This window comes from Pyrus communis, chromosome 11 (genome assembly GCF_041283825.1).
Source record: "Pyrus communis isolate YQ-2024b chromosome 11, ASM4128382v1, whole genome shotgun sequence".
Taxonomy (NCBI): Eukaryota; Viridiplantae; Streptophyta; class Magnoliopsida; order Rosales; family Rosaceae; genus Pyrus; species Pyrus communis.
The window spans coordinates 5,215,792-5,229,774 of record NC_142575.1 but is presented as its reverse complement, the minus strand read 5'-3'; the positions used below and the strand labels follow the sequence as shown (position 1 = coordinate 5,229,774).

Genomic DNA, 13,983 nt, shown 5'->3' with positions numbered 1-13,983 from the left:
AGTACAATTTTGCAGTGAAACGTGAGATTTGGACGAACTACGCAGCATGGATTGGTGCCGATTGTCGTAAAGAATGGGAAAACGTGACCATTTGTTCTATGCAAAGCTCCATCTTTTCTTAAAAGTACTTGTAATATTTCAGATCAAATGAAAGTCAACTGAGCTTCATCTCTTAGGTATCAGCTAGGTGTCTCACTTAGAAAACACAAATGTTTTAGATTTCGTTTTCCCTGTTTTCTAAATCGGGTCAACCGACTCCACCCACCCTTTACTCTCACACTCACAGAGATTTGCTGAGCTTGCAAGAATGCCAAGGAAATCAACCATAATTTCCATGCATGTATTTAGATCGATTCTGAGGAAGCTTCTGAATTACTTGCTCTCCTTGATATGCATACATATACAAGAAAGTGTTTTTGAGTATTTTGCAGAACCCTAGTCATTAGGAATTAAATTCATTGCTTGGCAGGAAATAAGAAGAATTAAAAGATATATAATTCATCCGTATATATGGTCCCCAACCACCATGGAAAATGGGATAGCCATAACCTTACTTGTGAGCTTACAATTTTCAGCGATTTGGCATGCACATAAGTGGAAGTCTAGAAACCAACTTCTGAGTACATTACCTGATTCTTAAGTAAAAGTTGTGGCTAAAGTAGCGTATAAGTGTCTTTATAGTCATTAGTAAAGGGGTTTGATTAAAAACTTTCTCTCAATCTTTTCCTTTTGGCTTTAATTATTGTATGAATACAGTCCTTTAACTTTAGTATGAGTTGTATTTTTGTCCGTGAATTCGAATATTAGGTTTTACAGTCCTCAATAGTTAGGACTCGTATAATCATAGTGATCATTTTCGTTAACTCTATTAAATATTTTCTCAAATGCAAGAGCAAACAAGGAAATTCACCTTCCATCTTAAAAAATAATAAAATAATAATAAAAAAAGTATAAAACAACAATCATTTTATGAGTCTATACGCTGGTCTACAGAATGACTCGGTCCCACTCTTGCCATGTCACCATTGTGAAGAAAGACTCTTTGATTGGGGACCAAACCTCTCCAAGTGTTGTAAGTAGACTACCTCTTCAGGGTGCCCTATTGAGACCCCCAAACCACTTCTTCAAGTGCTCTAAGGACGACCACCTCTCTAGGGTGCTTTACTGAAACCACCAAACCACATCTCTAAGTGCTCTACAGATGACCACCTCTCCAGGTGCTCTACATACGACCACCTCTCCAGTGCTTTATGGAGACCACCTATCTAGGGTGCTATATTGAGACCACCTCTCCAAGTGCTCTACATATAAACTACCATTGAATGAAGACCCCTTGACCAAGACTAGATATTTGTTAGTCCTTAGACATTAATGAGTGGATAGAGAGAGGCCACATGAATCTGTATGGTGAGACTATCACTTGACCTTCCTTAGGAAGGTGGGTTTGTGTGTATAGAGGGAAGAGGGCAGAGGAAATTAGGGGATGGCTGGTTGGATGGAGAAAACCTACTGTTCTTTGGTTTCTCCTTGCCAACTAAAAGCTTTGAGCCATTTCATGGAACATTTGTAACCTCACACAAATATGTATATAGACTACAGTGGACGTGGCCTCGTTTATGAGTGAACCACTATCCTCTAAGTTAACTTTCAATTTTGAACATTAACAAAGTCATTAGATAAAATTTGATGGTTAATAATAGGCAAAATGTTATATATGTTCTTTAACCATTGTTAATGTTTTATTAGAACGCTAGCTAGTAAGGCCTTGAACTTTAATTATCTAATTGCGAGGCTGTGAAGAAATGTCTTTTATATGTTACAAGTTTATCAAATCTTAAATGTGTTTATGAAGCGTTGGGCTACTTCCTATATTGCTAATTAGTTTTATGGTGGAATTCCTCAACTTCCTTTATAGTATTATAAAAAGTTAACCCACATGTGAAGCCTAACAATCACATGTTTGCGTAGATTAGATAACAAAATGAATTGAACAAGTAGTCAAAAGACGCAAATCGGATAGCAAGAACGGAGTTGTTTTATTAGTTTCTTCTTTTCAATTATATCAAACATAGTATATTTCTAGAACCTATTAAGGCCCATTTCATGCCATCATCATCTTTCTAAATAACCCTATGTAAGCATGATCTTTCTAAGCATCATCTTTCTAAATTAAGTAATGACCATATTGTAAGCCAATGCCACGTACAAGGATTGAAAGTGATACTAAAATCAATGTTAGCGTACGTTAACATGTCGGCCGGAGGTGGCATTTGCTTATGGCCAGTCACCAAAGCAAACAATAAGACAGTTAAAACCAAGTTAATTAAAACCCTACCTAATTAATCAGTAAATAATCATTTTACTTCGGATAATTAATCTCCTCCCTCCCCATAAGCAATTATCTTCCATGCACCTACGCAAACGGCTACAAATTAACAATATAAACCCCTTAAATATTTAAAGCTTTGTAATTAGGTTCGATTTGGCAGCGACTTGTACGTATGCCCAAAATTTCCCAACAACTCTTCCTACAAAATTTCCACATTAATATTTATATCAATCTTTATATATACACCCGTCACACTTTTTTTCTTAGTATATACTGCTCGATCGCCCAATTCTATAACCTCAACACTGATATAGCTAGCTAAAATGGAAGCCCTACCGATTCTCTCCGCCCTATTTGTTGCCACATCCGTATACCTCTTCTGGTTCTACCTCTTGGCTAGAAAACTCACCGGCCCGAGCGTCTGGCCAGTTGTGGGCAGCCTTCCGTTTCTCTACTCAAATCGGAAGCAAATCCACGATTGGATCACGAGCAACCTCCGCGCCACCGGCGGTTCCGCCACGTACCAAACATGCACGCTCGCTCTCCCTTTCCTGGCTCGCAAGCAAGGGTTGTACACCGTGACAAGCAACCCTAAAAACATCGAGCATATTCTCCGTACCCGGTTCGATAATTATCCCAAGGGCCCGACGTGGCAGGCAGCTTTTCATGACCTTTTGGGGGAAGGGATATTCAACAGCGACGGAGAGACGTGGCTGATACAGAGGAAGACGGCTGCTTTGGAGTTCACGACGCGGACGTTGAGGCAGGCCATGGCTCGGTGGGTCAACCGGACGATCAGGAACCGGCTTTGGTGCATTTTGGATAAGGCGGCGAGAGATCATATCGCGGTGGACTTGCAGGACCTTTTGCTTCGCTTGACATTCGACAACATTTGTGGATTGACATTCGGTAATTTCAAAATTAACTCTCAAAATTTATTAAAAAAATAAATTAAATTACACTTTTCTCCTCCCTGTTTACTAAATATTATCCTGGTCCTTATACTTTTGATATTCAAAATTGTATCTACGTGCTCGACAAATTTATTGATATGATAAAATTTGGCAAATTAACCAAATGGTCTAAATGTTTCTAACTATAAGATGAGATTGAAAACGTTTAATTTGTCGGGACCAAAATGCAAAATTATTTAAATCTAAGTTCAAAAAGGTAAATTTGTAAAACTGTGCATGGTAGTTATTATAGTTATCATGTGGCGATATTCAAACTAACATTTTCCCACCAGGCAAGGACCCGGAAACTCTGTCGCCGGAGCTATCCGACAACCCATTTGCAAAGGCATTCGACAACGCCACTGAAGCCACCCTCCAGCGCCTCCTCTACCCCGCTTTCCTATGGAGAATCCAGAAGTTCTTCGCTCTCGGCGCCGAGCGACAGCTGGAGAAGAGCCTCAAAATCGTTGGGGACTACATGAACGACGCCGTCGCCGCCCGCAAGTTGACACCGTCCGACGACCTCATCTCCCGCTTCATGAACAAGCGCGACGTCGACGGCAACCCATTCCCAAGCGCCGTCCTCCAGCGCATCGCTCTTAACTTCGTCCTCGCCGGCCGCGACACGTCGTCGGTGGCGCTCAGCTGGTTCTTCCACCTCATCATGGAAAATCCCCACATCGAGGAGAAAATCATCGCCGAGATCTCGACGGTGCTGAAACAGACACGTGGTGATGATCCGCGGCTATGGACGGAGGAGCCCTTGGTGTTCGACGAGGCGGATAAATTGGTTTACTTGAAGGCGGCGCTGGCTGAGACTTTACGACTATACCCCTCCGTGCCGGAGGATTTCAAGTACGTCGTGAAAGACGACGTTCTGCCTGACGGGACTTTCGTGCCGGCCGGTTCGACGGTGACGTATTCGATTTACTCGGTGGGGAGGATGAAGAGCATTTGGGGGGAGGATTGCATGGAGTTTAAACCGGAACGGTGGATGTCGGCCGACGGGAACCGGTTCGAACCGCCCCAGGACGGTTACAAGTTCGTGGCTTTCAATGCTGGACCGAGGACTTGTTTGGGGAAGGACTTGGCTTACCTGCAGATGAAATCGGTGGTTTCTGCCGTGCTTTTGCGTTACCGGCTGTCTCCGGTTCCCGGTTTCCGAGCACAGCAGAAGATGTCGCTCACACTCTTCATGAAGAACGGGCTTCAGGTGCATTTGCGTCCACGTAAGCTTGGTGGTGGGCCAGGTTATGTGGCTGCCACCTCAGCATAGGCAGAGGTATTTTCGGGATTGTTGGCATGTGTGGGAAGATATTTTTTAATATACTGAAAACACGGAACGATATATCATATATTATTTTGCAAGTAGGAAAAGTTTCTTTTCGTTTGTATAATAATGTATGACGTATGTATTCGTGTTTCAGACATACTAAAAATCTCACAGGGATGGTGAGGATACAGAAGTCATTTAATTTGTTTTACTTTTAAAATGTATACTGTTGTCAAATGTTGTTGGTTTTTATTGGGTGGGTGGGTTAAGTAAAAAAGTGGGTGAGTGAGGGTTGCTCATCTGAGTTGGAAGATTTGATGATGTCTTTATGTTGTTAATTATATTCCATTTCATTTGATGTGGGTTTTTTTAATTAATACTTTTATCAATAAAATATAATTAATACTCTTCAAGCATGTTCTAGTAGCTAAACTAGATTAGCAAATTTTAAATAATTAGCATAACTGTGATATTTTTGTTTGCACAAAGGATACTAGGTAGGGAGAGTCGAACACAAAATCTCAGGTGCAATGATAAATTGATCGTATTACTTTAGTTTTAAGTTTTGATTTATGTCTGAACCTAATCATTCTCTTCTTGTTTTGACAAACATTTATTAAACCTATAATCTTGATATAGTATAACTATGTGTATTACGTGTCAATAATAGTTAATCGGATTGTTGAGTACAAATCTTATAGAAGTGAGACTTGTTTCCGTAAGTGAGTATTAACAAAGCAGTTGTAGCTAACCAACTTGTAGGAGAGACACCTTCCAGTTAGACAAACTTTTTTCGCTCATTCGGCATTTTTTTTTTTTTGGTGGTTAAATCATTCTACATATTTCGGACATTGTTTTCGAATTCAATCAAGCATCAAACGAGCCCATACCAACACACATTTTGATTGGAAGTGCTTTTAGGTGCTTTTGGTTAAATTATTTTTGAGTTCTCAAAACACTTGAAGTGTTTTCTGTAAGCAGTGGCGAAGCTACGTGAGAGTGAGAAGTGGCAGCCGCCACTCCCCTCACCGGAAAACATACCTAGGAGCACTGGTTCAGCCCCTCCCCTCCGGTCTCGTCGGAATTCATGGCACCTGTAAAAATTAGTTTTGGCTGATGCACTGTCTTGGTCGAATTTGTAGAGGAAGGGCGATAGTTTGGTTGGATTTGCAGGGAATGTAGCTTCAAGATCTTGCTCGTCACCACAAACATCACCAGGTTAAGATCAAATGGCGAATTGATGATGACTGGTCACAATCATCACCGTCGTCCATAATGGAGGACAACGATCGCAGTCTCTATAGAAAAAAGCGATTGATGGGTCGCAGGAAATAGGGATTGGGTCACCGGGAAGAGAGGAGTTGCGGGTGCGTCACCGGAGATGAGAGGGGATTCAGTGTTCGATGAGGGAGACGAAGAATGTTTGGTTTGCAGAATAAGGGATATTTGGTTGTATGGTTAGGGACTTGAAAATGGACATGTGTCTTTATTTTATTGGTCTATTAGGAGGTCAGTAAATGTCAGTACCAAGTATTATTCTTTTTTGTGGTTTATTAACCCATTTCTCTCCTTTTTTTTTCTTTTTTTTATTTTTTATTCTTGTATGTATTTTTATTTTGTCTTTTAAGATTCTCAACGTATTTATCTTAAACTCTCATATTATTTATAAATATTGTATTAATTTTTAAAAACAATGTAAATATAGTTTAATGCTTATTTTATGATAATTTAAAGGGAACTTTAACAAAAAAACTTCAGGTACTATTTACTTTAACGAAAAATTACATTTTTACACTAAAAAGTCAATACTGGTACTATTCACTTTAACATTTATTTTGTCCTTATCGTTAAAACTCAAAATTTTCAAAACATTTTCATTAGTTTTCCTTAATTTAAATTCATCTAGGCTCCTGCCTAGATCTCACTTAGGCACCTAGCTGCTAGGTCCCAATCCGTTTTTAGACTAGTGCCTAACATTTTTTAGGATCTAATTCTAGCCAATTTAAGCTTCTTACATTGGCTCTGAAATTATTGCTTACAACCGCTTTGGTGGAAAGACTATTTTCTGCTATGAATATTGACTCAAAACTTTGCACTCTCCAATATAAAAGCAATCACTTCGATTGAACCTTGTACTCTTTTGAATTTCGCCCCTCCCCTCGGCAAATCATGGCTTCGCCACTGTCTACAAGAAACATCATTGCAGGAAGCACTTTAAGTGTTTTTTTTAGGATTCACTTGTATTTTTACTAAGGACTGGTTCCAAAAGTACTTATGAAGAAAGTGCTTTCAACAATTTTACAAGCACATTCAAACTTCAATGTCTACGAATGAAGCGTAGTAGTTAAAAAAAGGGTATCTTAATGGGAAATGCATGTACATACAAATTACAATATACAACATTTACAGAAAATGGCTGTGTTGGGGGTTCATTTAATTTTACCATATATTCAGCATTAATGAAAATTTTGTATGAAATGCAGCCGGTTTATGAAACTTCAAATGTTGCAGGGAAGAACTAGCTAGCACCTCACTCTTTCGATTTCAAGCTTCCAGTTTGACGTCAAAATCTTTGTAACAGTTCTTCTGCAAGTCCAAGACTATCAATAAAATGATACTGCTTTCCTTCCAACTTCAATTTCTTGGCATTTTTGCTACCTCTCTCCTCCAATATAACTCTGAACTATAAAAGCTCAGGAATGAAGTGCCGGCGATTATTAAGAATCAAGTTATCTGTGAACTAATCTATGATCTTTTCGCCAGTTGAGAACAGATTCCAAACAACAGTTCCGACCAGGTAAAGGCCTACCGAAACCTTGAATACATCATCCCAAGAACCTGAAAAATATCAAAGCGGAGAGGGAGGGGTGTTGGAATCAGCTTGTTGCCAATGGATTACAACTTGATGTCATGATTTGATGTCCCCAAGGCCAACAAATTCGGGCAATTTGATCTCCGCTAACGCGTGAAATGCAAACTAAAATTTGCAATAAATGGAGACTGACCGTGTTGTAAAATGTAACCAGTGGATGCCGTTCCAAAGACACCTGCCAGCACTCCAGCTGTGTTTGACATACCAAGCAATACCCCCTGAGAAACAGTTGGAACAAAGATCATTAGAACCACAGTTTTCTCCTACTCTTCACTCTGAGATACAATAATACAATACTACAAATCCAAATAGCACACAATTGCCAATTGACTGATAGGCTTATGTTGGAACTCGGTAGATGTTTGATTTATGGTTCTAACACACAGTAGAAACTGGCACGGGCAAGACAAAACCAGAAACTAAACCAATACTTACAGAATATCGTGGAGCGATATCTTGATGGTTTGAATATAGACCAGATTGCGAGAATGCATCAGTTCCCTATTTAAGCAAAAGAAACAAAACAAGATAAGGCACACGATAGCTAATTATTGAATGAACAACAAAAATATTAAGCAATTGTACCAAGCTTTGAAACGAAGCATACCTGACTGCATGCCATGCATAGAACAGCCATTGCAGGAGAATTAATATGGCTCAACTGTGTTAGGAAGAAAGCAGGGCCTAGAAACCCAATTGTTTGCATAATCTGCGATGGATGATATAGATTAGTAACGCGACAGCTGAACTAGAAAATGTGATTTCTATCTCGGAAAACTGTTCCCCAAATAATATTTGGTTTAGATTAAAAAAGATGATGAAATATGATACCTTCCGAACCCTTGTCACAGAGAAGCCCTTGCTGACAAGAGTGTCTGCAATCCACCCTCCAAGATTTGCAGAAAATGCCATTGTTAGCCAGGGCAGGACGCAGAATAGCCCTGATTCGGTAAGATTGAACTTCAGTACCTAATGGTTGGATCAATGGTAAAATCAGAATTCAACTTGCAATTTCAGGCCTGATTGAACACTTTGCCACTTATGCAGCAACAAGCATTAACCAATTTTGTAGTACCGTCTACTTTGGCAAAGCCACAAGATAGTTAATTTTTATACTAGAAGGAAAACTATGCGGCATGAAACTAGGGTAACAAATGCAAGAAATGATGACTTACTTGGTTATAGTAAGTTGGCATCCATGTGAGAAGAATAAATGTTCCCCAATTGTGGCAGAAGTGAGACACTATCAGGGCCCAAACAGGTGCTTTGGACAAAATTAATTTCCAAGGAATCTGTTTAACAGGTTCCTTGGAAATACTACTTGCAAGAATAAGTTTCTTCTCCGCTGGTCGCAGCTCAGGATCCTCGAGAGGTGAACTGTGTGCCTACATTAACAGCCCCATGAAAAAAAAAATTCAAATATAGAACTTACACATCAGTAAAGAAAAAAAAAATTAAGGACATTGCTTAAAATACCAAACTTACAGCGAAAAGTTGTGCCTTAGGTTGCAAGTAACATGTTTCCTGAAAAAGAAATACTAATCTGAGAGGGGGTAAAAGTCAATCACCTTACTTAGCCATAGAGCGAACCAGACCGTCCCCAGAGAACCAAAGGAGTAAAAGACCGATGGCCATCCAAACTGATGTATTAGAAATGGTGAAAAGGCCAAGCCGGTGACTGATCCAAGATACATTCCACTGTAAACCAGAGCCAAAGATCTACTTCTCTCTGCTACAGGAATCCATTTCGACAGTATATTATTCATTGCAGGCATAGCAACACCCTGAAAAGAAAAGCAGACTAAGTGAATAGTAATTAGTAAAAGTTAACGAACAACCATGGTGATTAGTATTATCAAAAGTTGACAAATAATCATAGTAACTAGTGATCGATAAACAACCTATTTCCTACAGATTACTGATAAATTATAGAAGACCAACCTCACCAATCCCCATGAATGCACGAACAACGAGTAGGAAAGGCAATCCAACTTTAGCGGCAACAGGAGTGAGAATAGTAGCAATGGACCACCAAATGACTCCAAATGCCAATACTTGCTTCCCACCTACTGTGTCTGCCCATATTCCACCAGCAATCTGCCACTCACAGTCATAAGTTAACCAAAAAAAAAAAGGATAAAACATCAAGTGTTAACTCCCGAGGGAGGGCGTACTATAGATTAGATTACGATAAGTCCAGAATCTGATTCCCTCTAACGTAACTAAAAGAAAAACCAAAAAGTTTCTCACAAGCTATACTTTTGAATCTTTGATGGAACATCAGGAATGTGTCATCGATGTTACAGAACAAAAGGGCAATGGGCTTAAGTTTGTTTGAAAACACGATATTCTGAACCAGTCTAATCTACGAAAAAAGGGATTTGACAAACTCTAGTAAACTCGGTTGACCCAATCACATACAAACTTAAAAAATGTGATGTAATTACTAACTAGAAGAAGTGCATAAATGTAATTAACCTGAGTTAGGAGGTATCCCCAGAAGAAAGAAGACTGTATCAAACCAACTGTTGCTGGGTTCCAATTGTACTCTGCTGACATGGGTAGAATTGCAATGCTCATATTTACCTGCCACAGTTCACAAAAAATAACTTTTTACTGCTGTAATTAACTTCCACCTTCCATTTTTAATTACCATTTCCAAATTGCATAACCATTAAAGCTTCAAGCTTACTCTGTCCATGTTGCAGAGAAGGAAAGCCGAAAAGCACAAAACGACAATGACCCATCGTTTCGGAAAATCTTGTAACCACGAAACCTCCGCCGCGGACTCCACCTCCAAATCCTCCTTCCTCGAAACGACATCGTCCAACCCCTTCTCGAACTTATCCACCGATTTAACATCCGCAAACACTTTCCCGCTCCTCCGGTTACCACCGCCGCCCCGCGAAACGCGTACGAAACAGCAGTACTGCTCACGGTTCCGAATCCACACGCGTAACCGAAACGGCGGTTGGTGTCTCGGGTGATCGGCGCCGAAACTTCTCTTGGTGGCCGAAATATCGGGCAGGACGATGTTGGATTTCGGAGAGAAGGAGTAAAGAAGCGCTCTGGGGTTCATGGTTTCCAGAGCATGAAACGACTCACCGAGTCGCTGAGTCAGTGTACCGCGTTCCCAGCTTCGCAGGGAGCGAGACGCATGCTATAAGGTCGGGGGAAGATTTTTGGAGAGGGACTGTGGAAGGATATTTATCTGCACTGGCTGTGGTTAGAACACGTGGCGGTTGCACAGAAGGGATTTGGATTGTTAGGGGTAAGGGTAGGAGGCGGACGGTTTTTTTTCCGCTTTGTTTTGGGTTGGCGGGTAGTTAACTGTAAATTGAATTCTAATTGTTATTTAATGCTTCTTCAAAATGGACTGGGCTGTGCCAATTGAAAAGGTTTAGGCTTGGGCTTCTATTTCAAAACTAAAGGGGCTGCTCTTATGAGGTCTAGAAAAATGTTTTTTTTTTTTGTTTTAATTTACGATTAATCGTGTTTCTAACTTAAGAATGTTCATGGGTTATAGAAGTGCATTTTGGAGAATCACATGCCATATGCTTTGTTTCGTGAATGATCTTAATTGATTTTTTTCTCTAAGTGTCCCTCTAAAATAACTATGACAACACTTGTGTCCCAATGAAATTTGTTCTCTTGGGTCACTCACCCATCATACCTTGCACAAGAAAATGCCTAAACTGCGCATAATGTCCACAGTTCTTTCAGATGCTCAAGCTGAAAACAAGCCTGATGGACCTGGATTCTCTGCCCTCCCCATCTCATACCCTTTCCATCCCCTCCTATTTTTGTGATCACGGTAAGCTACGTCAACATTTTATATTCCCATTATTTTTTGTCTTATTATTTCTATAAAAAAAATCAATATAAAATGTTGACGTGGCTTAACCGTGACCACAGAAATTGGAGGGTATGGGATGGGAAGGGCAGACAATCCAGGTCCAAGGCGGATATAAGTGACGTGACAGTGATTTGGAACGTGGACCAGAGCTGACCGGATTGCACACCGGTTTTTTTTATGTCTTTTAATCTTTAAATTTTATGTTTTATTTTTTATTTAGTTTTACAAGGGAGAGTACTACTTTAATTTACACTAGTTGGAGGGACACGATGAGGAGGTAGATTTGAATTTGAAATGTGGTGCGCTTAAAAGAACTGTCCTGATCAAGGGATAATTTTACCACTTGCCTAATTTTCTTTAATCTAAATACAGTTAAGAGTGTAATCAAGTTAAGATTGAATATATTTTCAAAAGAGCGCATGCAAGTAAAAGGAATTTGCTTTACTCTCACATTCAAGTTTATGCAATATAATATTTTAAGTTTTCCTCAGCTGACTTGATAAGTCCATGGTAACTTCATAAGAATTGGATCTCAAGGATCAAATGAGTTTCTGTGCCTCTATGTACAAATCTTTTGGTAGGTGTTCTTAACAGATCGAACATTTAGGATTTAAGATCTGTTCAATTCTTTCGGCCTGATAATGATACCTTTAATGATAAGCCCACTTTTGGAGGGCTTGTCATGAATATAAAGATCAAAGATCACTTCTCCAGTTTCTCCTGCCATGGACTGAAAGCTGCCACCATTAAGCTCCATACACAGTCCTCTCGGCTTCTCGAGGAGACTATATCGGCGCTTCTTTTCTGTTCCGCCCTGCCCTGGGAGATTGATTTTGAGTGTAACAGGGAGTTCCCATCCGGATGCTCCATTTGTTAATTTAACAATGTAGGCAATCTCATAAACAACTCCTGATGAGAGCTCCGACATCTTGAACCGTCCTCGGACATCTAGGTCGCGTACGCCCCGTTAGTTTGGCTACCTCAATGTCATCCCTGTGAATCAAGGACGTAAAAATTCTCTTTTTCAAATTGAAAACTGTAGGCGTCTAGAAGGCATGAGTTAAATTCCGCTTGTGAAATTCGCCATACCTGGTCTCTTTATAACAATTCCAAAAACAGTATGGAGGACCCCCCAAGTGATAGATAGCTAAAGACCTTGCGCATAACATCATGCATTTGTAGCCAGAGTGCTACATCAGTCTAGCATTTATGTTAATATAGATACATACATAAAATCTGTGCCGAATGCCGCCGGCACGGAATGTCATTTTAGTATTCATTCTCCCCTATGCATACATATATACAAAAACTAATAAGCATAAGGTGTGGACCTCCGGAGTAATAGTTTATTTTCTTTTGATATGTTTTAGCTTTGATTTTTTCATCTTTGTATGACTCATCTTGATCGATGTTAGCTGAGTTTGTTATGCGTTGTTAACTCAATCCTTGACAGCGCAAGAGTAGAATGGATGTCTAACAGAGAGGAGATATTTGGTTCCAGAAGATTGTGGTCCGAAAGACTCAAAACCCATTCCTTCACTTACAGTTTAATCATTTGAGTCAGCAGGGATACTCACTTATATGGTCCAGATCTGTCCACACACGGTGGCTACTAAGTGTGAGAGACGGTGCTAGGTAGGCTTGGCAAATTGGTCATGTTTGTAGTTTTTTTGAGTCATATCCATTATCTTAACCCTTCGTGTCGTGTCAAACTCGTTAAGATAACAAGTTTTTGACGGATGATCCAATAACAATCCAATTCGTTAATAGGTCACGTCGAATTAACGGATCATGCAAGAAATTGATTAAGAAAGATATTGTCTAGAAAGCATATCTGAATCATTCTTTACTATTTATAACTTGCGGAAATGCCATTAAGCAAAGACTAACATCCTGACCTTCCACATATTTCTAGTTGTTGGTGAAGGATGCGTTCGCACTATATTCGTTAAGATAACAAGTTTTTGACGGATAACGATCCGATTTGTTAACAGGTCATGCCGGATTAACAGGTCATGCAAGAAATTGATTAAAAAAGATATTGTCTAGAAAGCATATCTGAATCATTCTTTTCTATTTGTAACTGGCGGAAATGCCATTAATCAAAGATTATTATTGTGAAAAGATTAAAAGTAGAAATATAAAATAATAATAACTTCAGGCTTCAAACTTGAAATCGGACTGACCATTTACTTTGAAATCCCAGAATTCTCCATTTGTTGAATCTTCCATGGTTATGTTGTTATGTTGTTTCACCCACAGTGCAAGAGTAAAGAACCTCTTCATCCTGGCTTCTTAAAACATACCAGTTCAGGAGGAACGACTAACATCCTGACCTTCCTCATATTTATAGTTGTTGGTGAAAGATGCGTTCGCACTATATTCTTTGAGTGCTGCATCTGGAATTGGTTGGTTTTTTTATGCTTTTGAGTGTTTTTAGAGCATCTCCATGGGATGAGGTTAGAAGCAAGGAAAAACTCCTCACTTCCAAGGAAAACTTTCCTTACAGAAAAGTTGATATTTTCTTGTGAGCCACGTTTTTTGTGAATTTCTAAGGTTCTAGCTCGGAAGAGCTGCTTACCATGACCTTCTAATTATTCTTTGGGAAGATCAATGACAGAGAGAGGACGGAAATTTGTTCTTCTCTCTGCTTGAGTCATTCCTTGATTTTTCTGTATGTTCAAGTATTCTAAGTTCTTT

At 39.6% G+C, this 13,983-nt stretch overlaps 2 protein-coding genes and 1 pseudogene across 2 annotated transcripts; 1 reads left to right on the top strand and 2 right to left on the bottom strand.

The window, feature by feature from the left end:
* The first annotated feature begins 2,582 nt into the window (after window positions 1–2,582).
* Window positions 2,583–4,968, top strand: LOC137743549 (cytochrome P450 86A1). Its single transcript, XM_068483466.2, has 2 exons — window positions 2,583–3,238; window positions 3,576–4,968. Exons 1-2 carry the CDS (start codon window positions 2,653–2,655, stop codon window positions 4,556–4,558), a joined length of 1,569 nt encoding a protein of 522 aa, XP_068339567.2. The 5' UTR covers window positions 2,583–2,652; the 3' UTR covers window positions 4,559–4,968.
* A 1,931-nt stretch (window positions 4,969–6,899) lies between these two features.
* PHT4;1 (phosphate transporter 4;1) lies at window positions 6,900–10,664 on the bottom strand. Its single transcript, XM_068482261.2, has 10 exons — window positions 10,120–10,664; window positions 9,906–10,013; window positions 9,369–9,524; window positions 8,996–9,211; window positions 8,603–8,812; window positions 8,259–8,396; window positions 8,035–8,136; window positions 7,863–7,928; window positions 7,561–7,645; window positions 6,900–7,393 (listed from the first exon to the last, which is right to left on the bottom strand). Exons 1-10 carry the CDS (start codon window positions 10,504–10,506, stop codon window positions 7,296–7,298), a joined length of 1,566 nt encoding a protein of 521 aa, XP_068338362.2. The 5' UTR covers window positions 10,507–10,664; the 3' UTR covers window positions 6,900–7,295.
* A 1,229-nt stretch (window positions 10,665–11,893) lies between these two features.
* LOC148692739 (lectin pseudogene) lies at window positions 11,894–12,211 on the bottom strand (annotated as a pseudogene).
* Between the last annotated feature and the right edge of the window lie 1,772 nt (window positions 12,212–13,983).

Bases quoted from the DNA above. Each gene is read 5' to 3' on its own strand.
- LOC137743549 (XM_068483466.2), top strand. From the start codon at position 2,653: ATGGAAGCCCTACCGATTCTCTCCGCCCTATTTGTTGCCACATCCGTA. The intron at 3,239-3,575 runs GTAATTTCAAAA...TTTTCCCACCAG, and splicing joins CATTTGTGGATTGACATTCG to GCAAGGACCCGGAAACTCTG.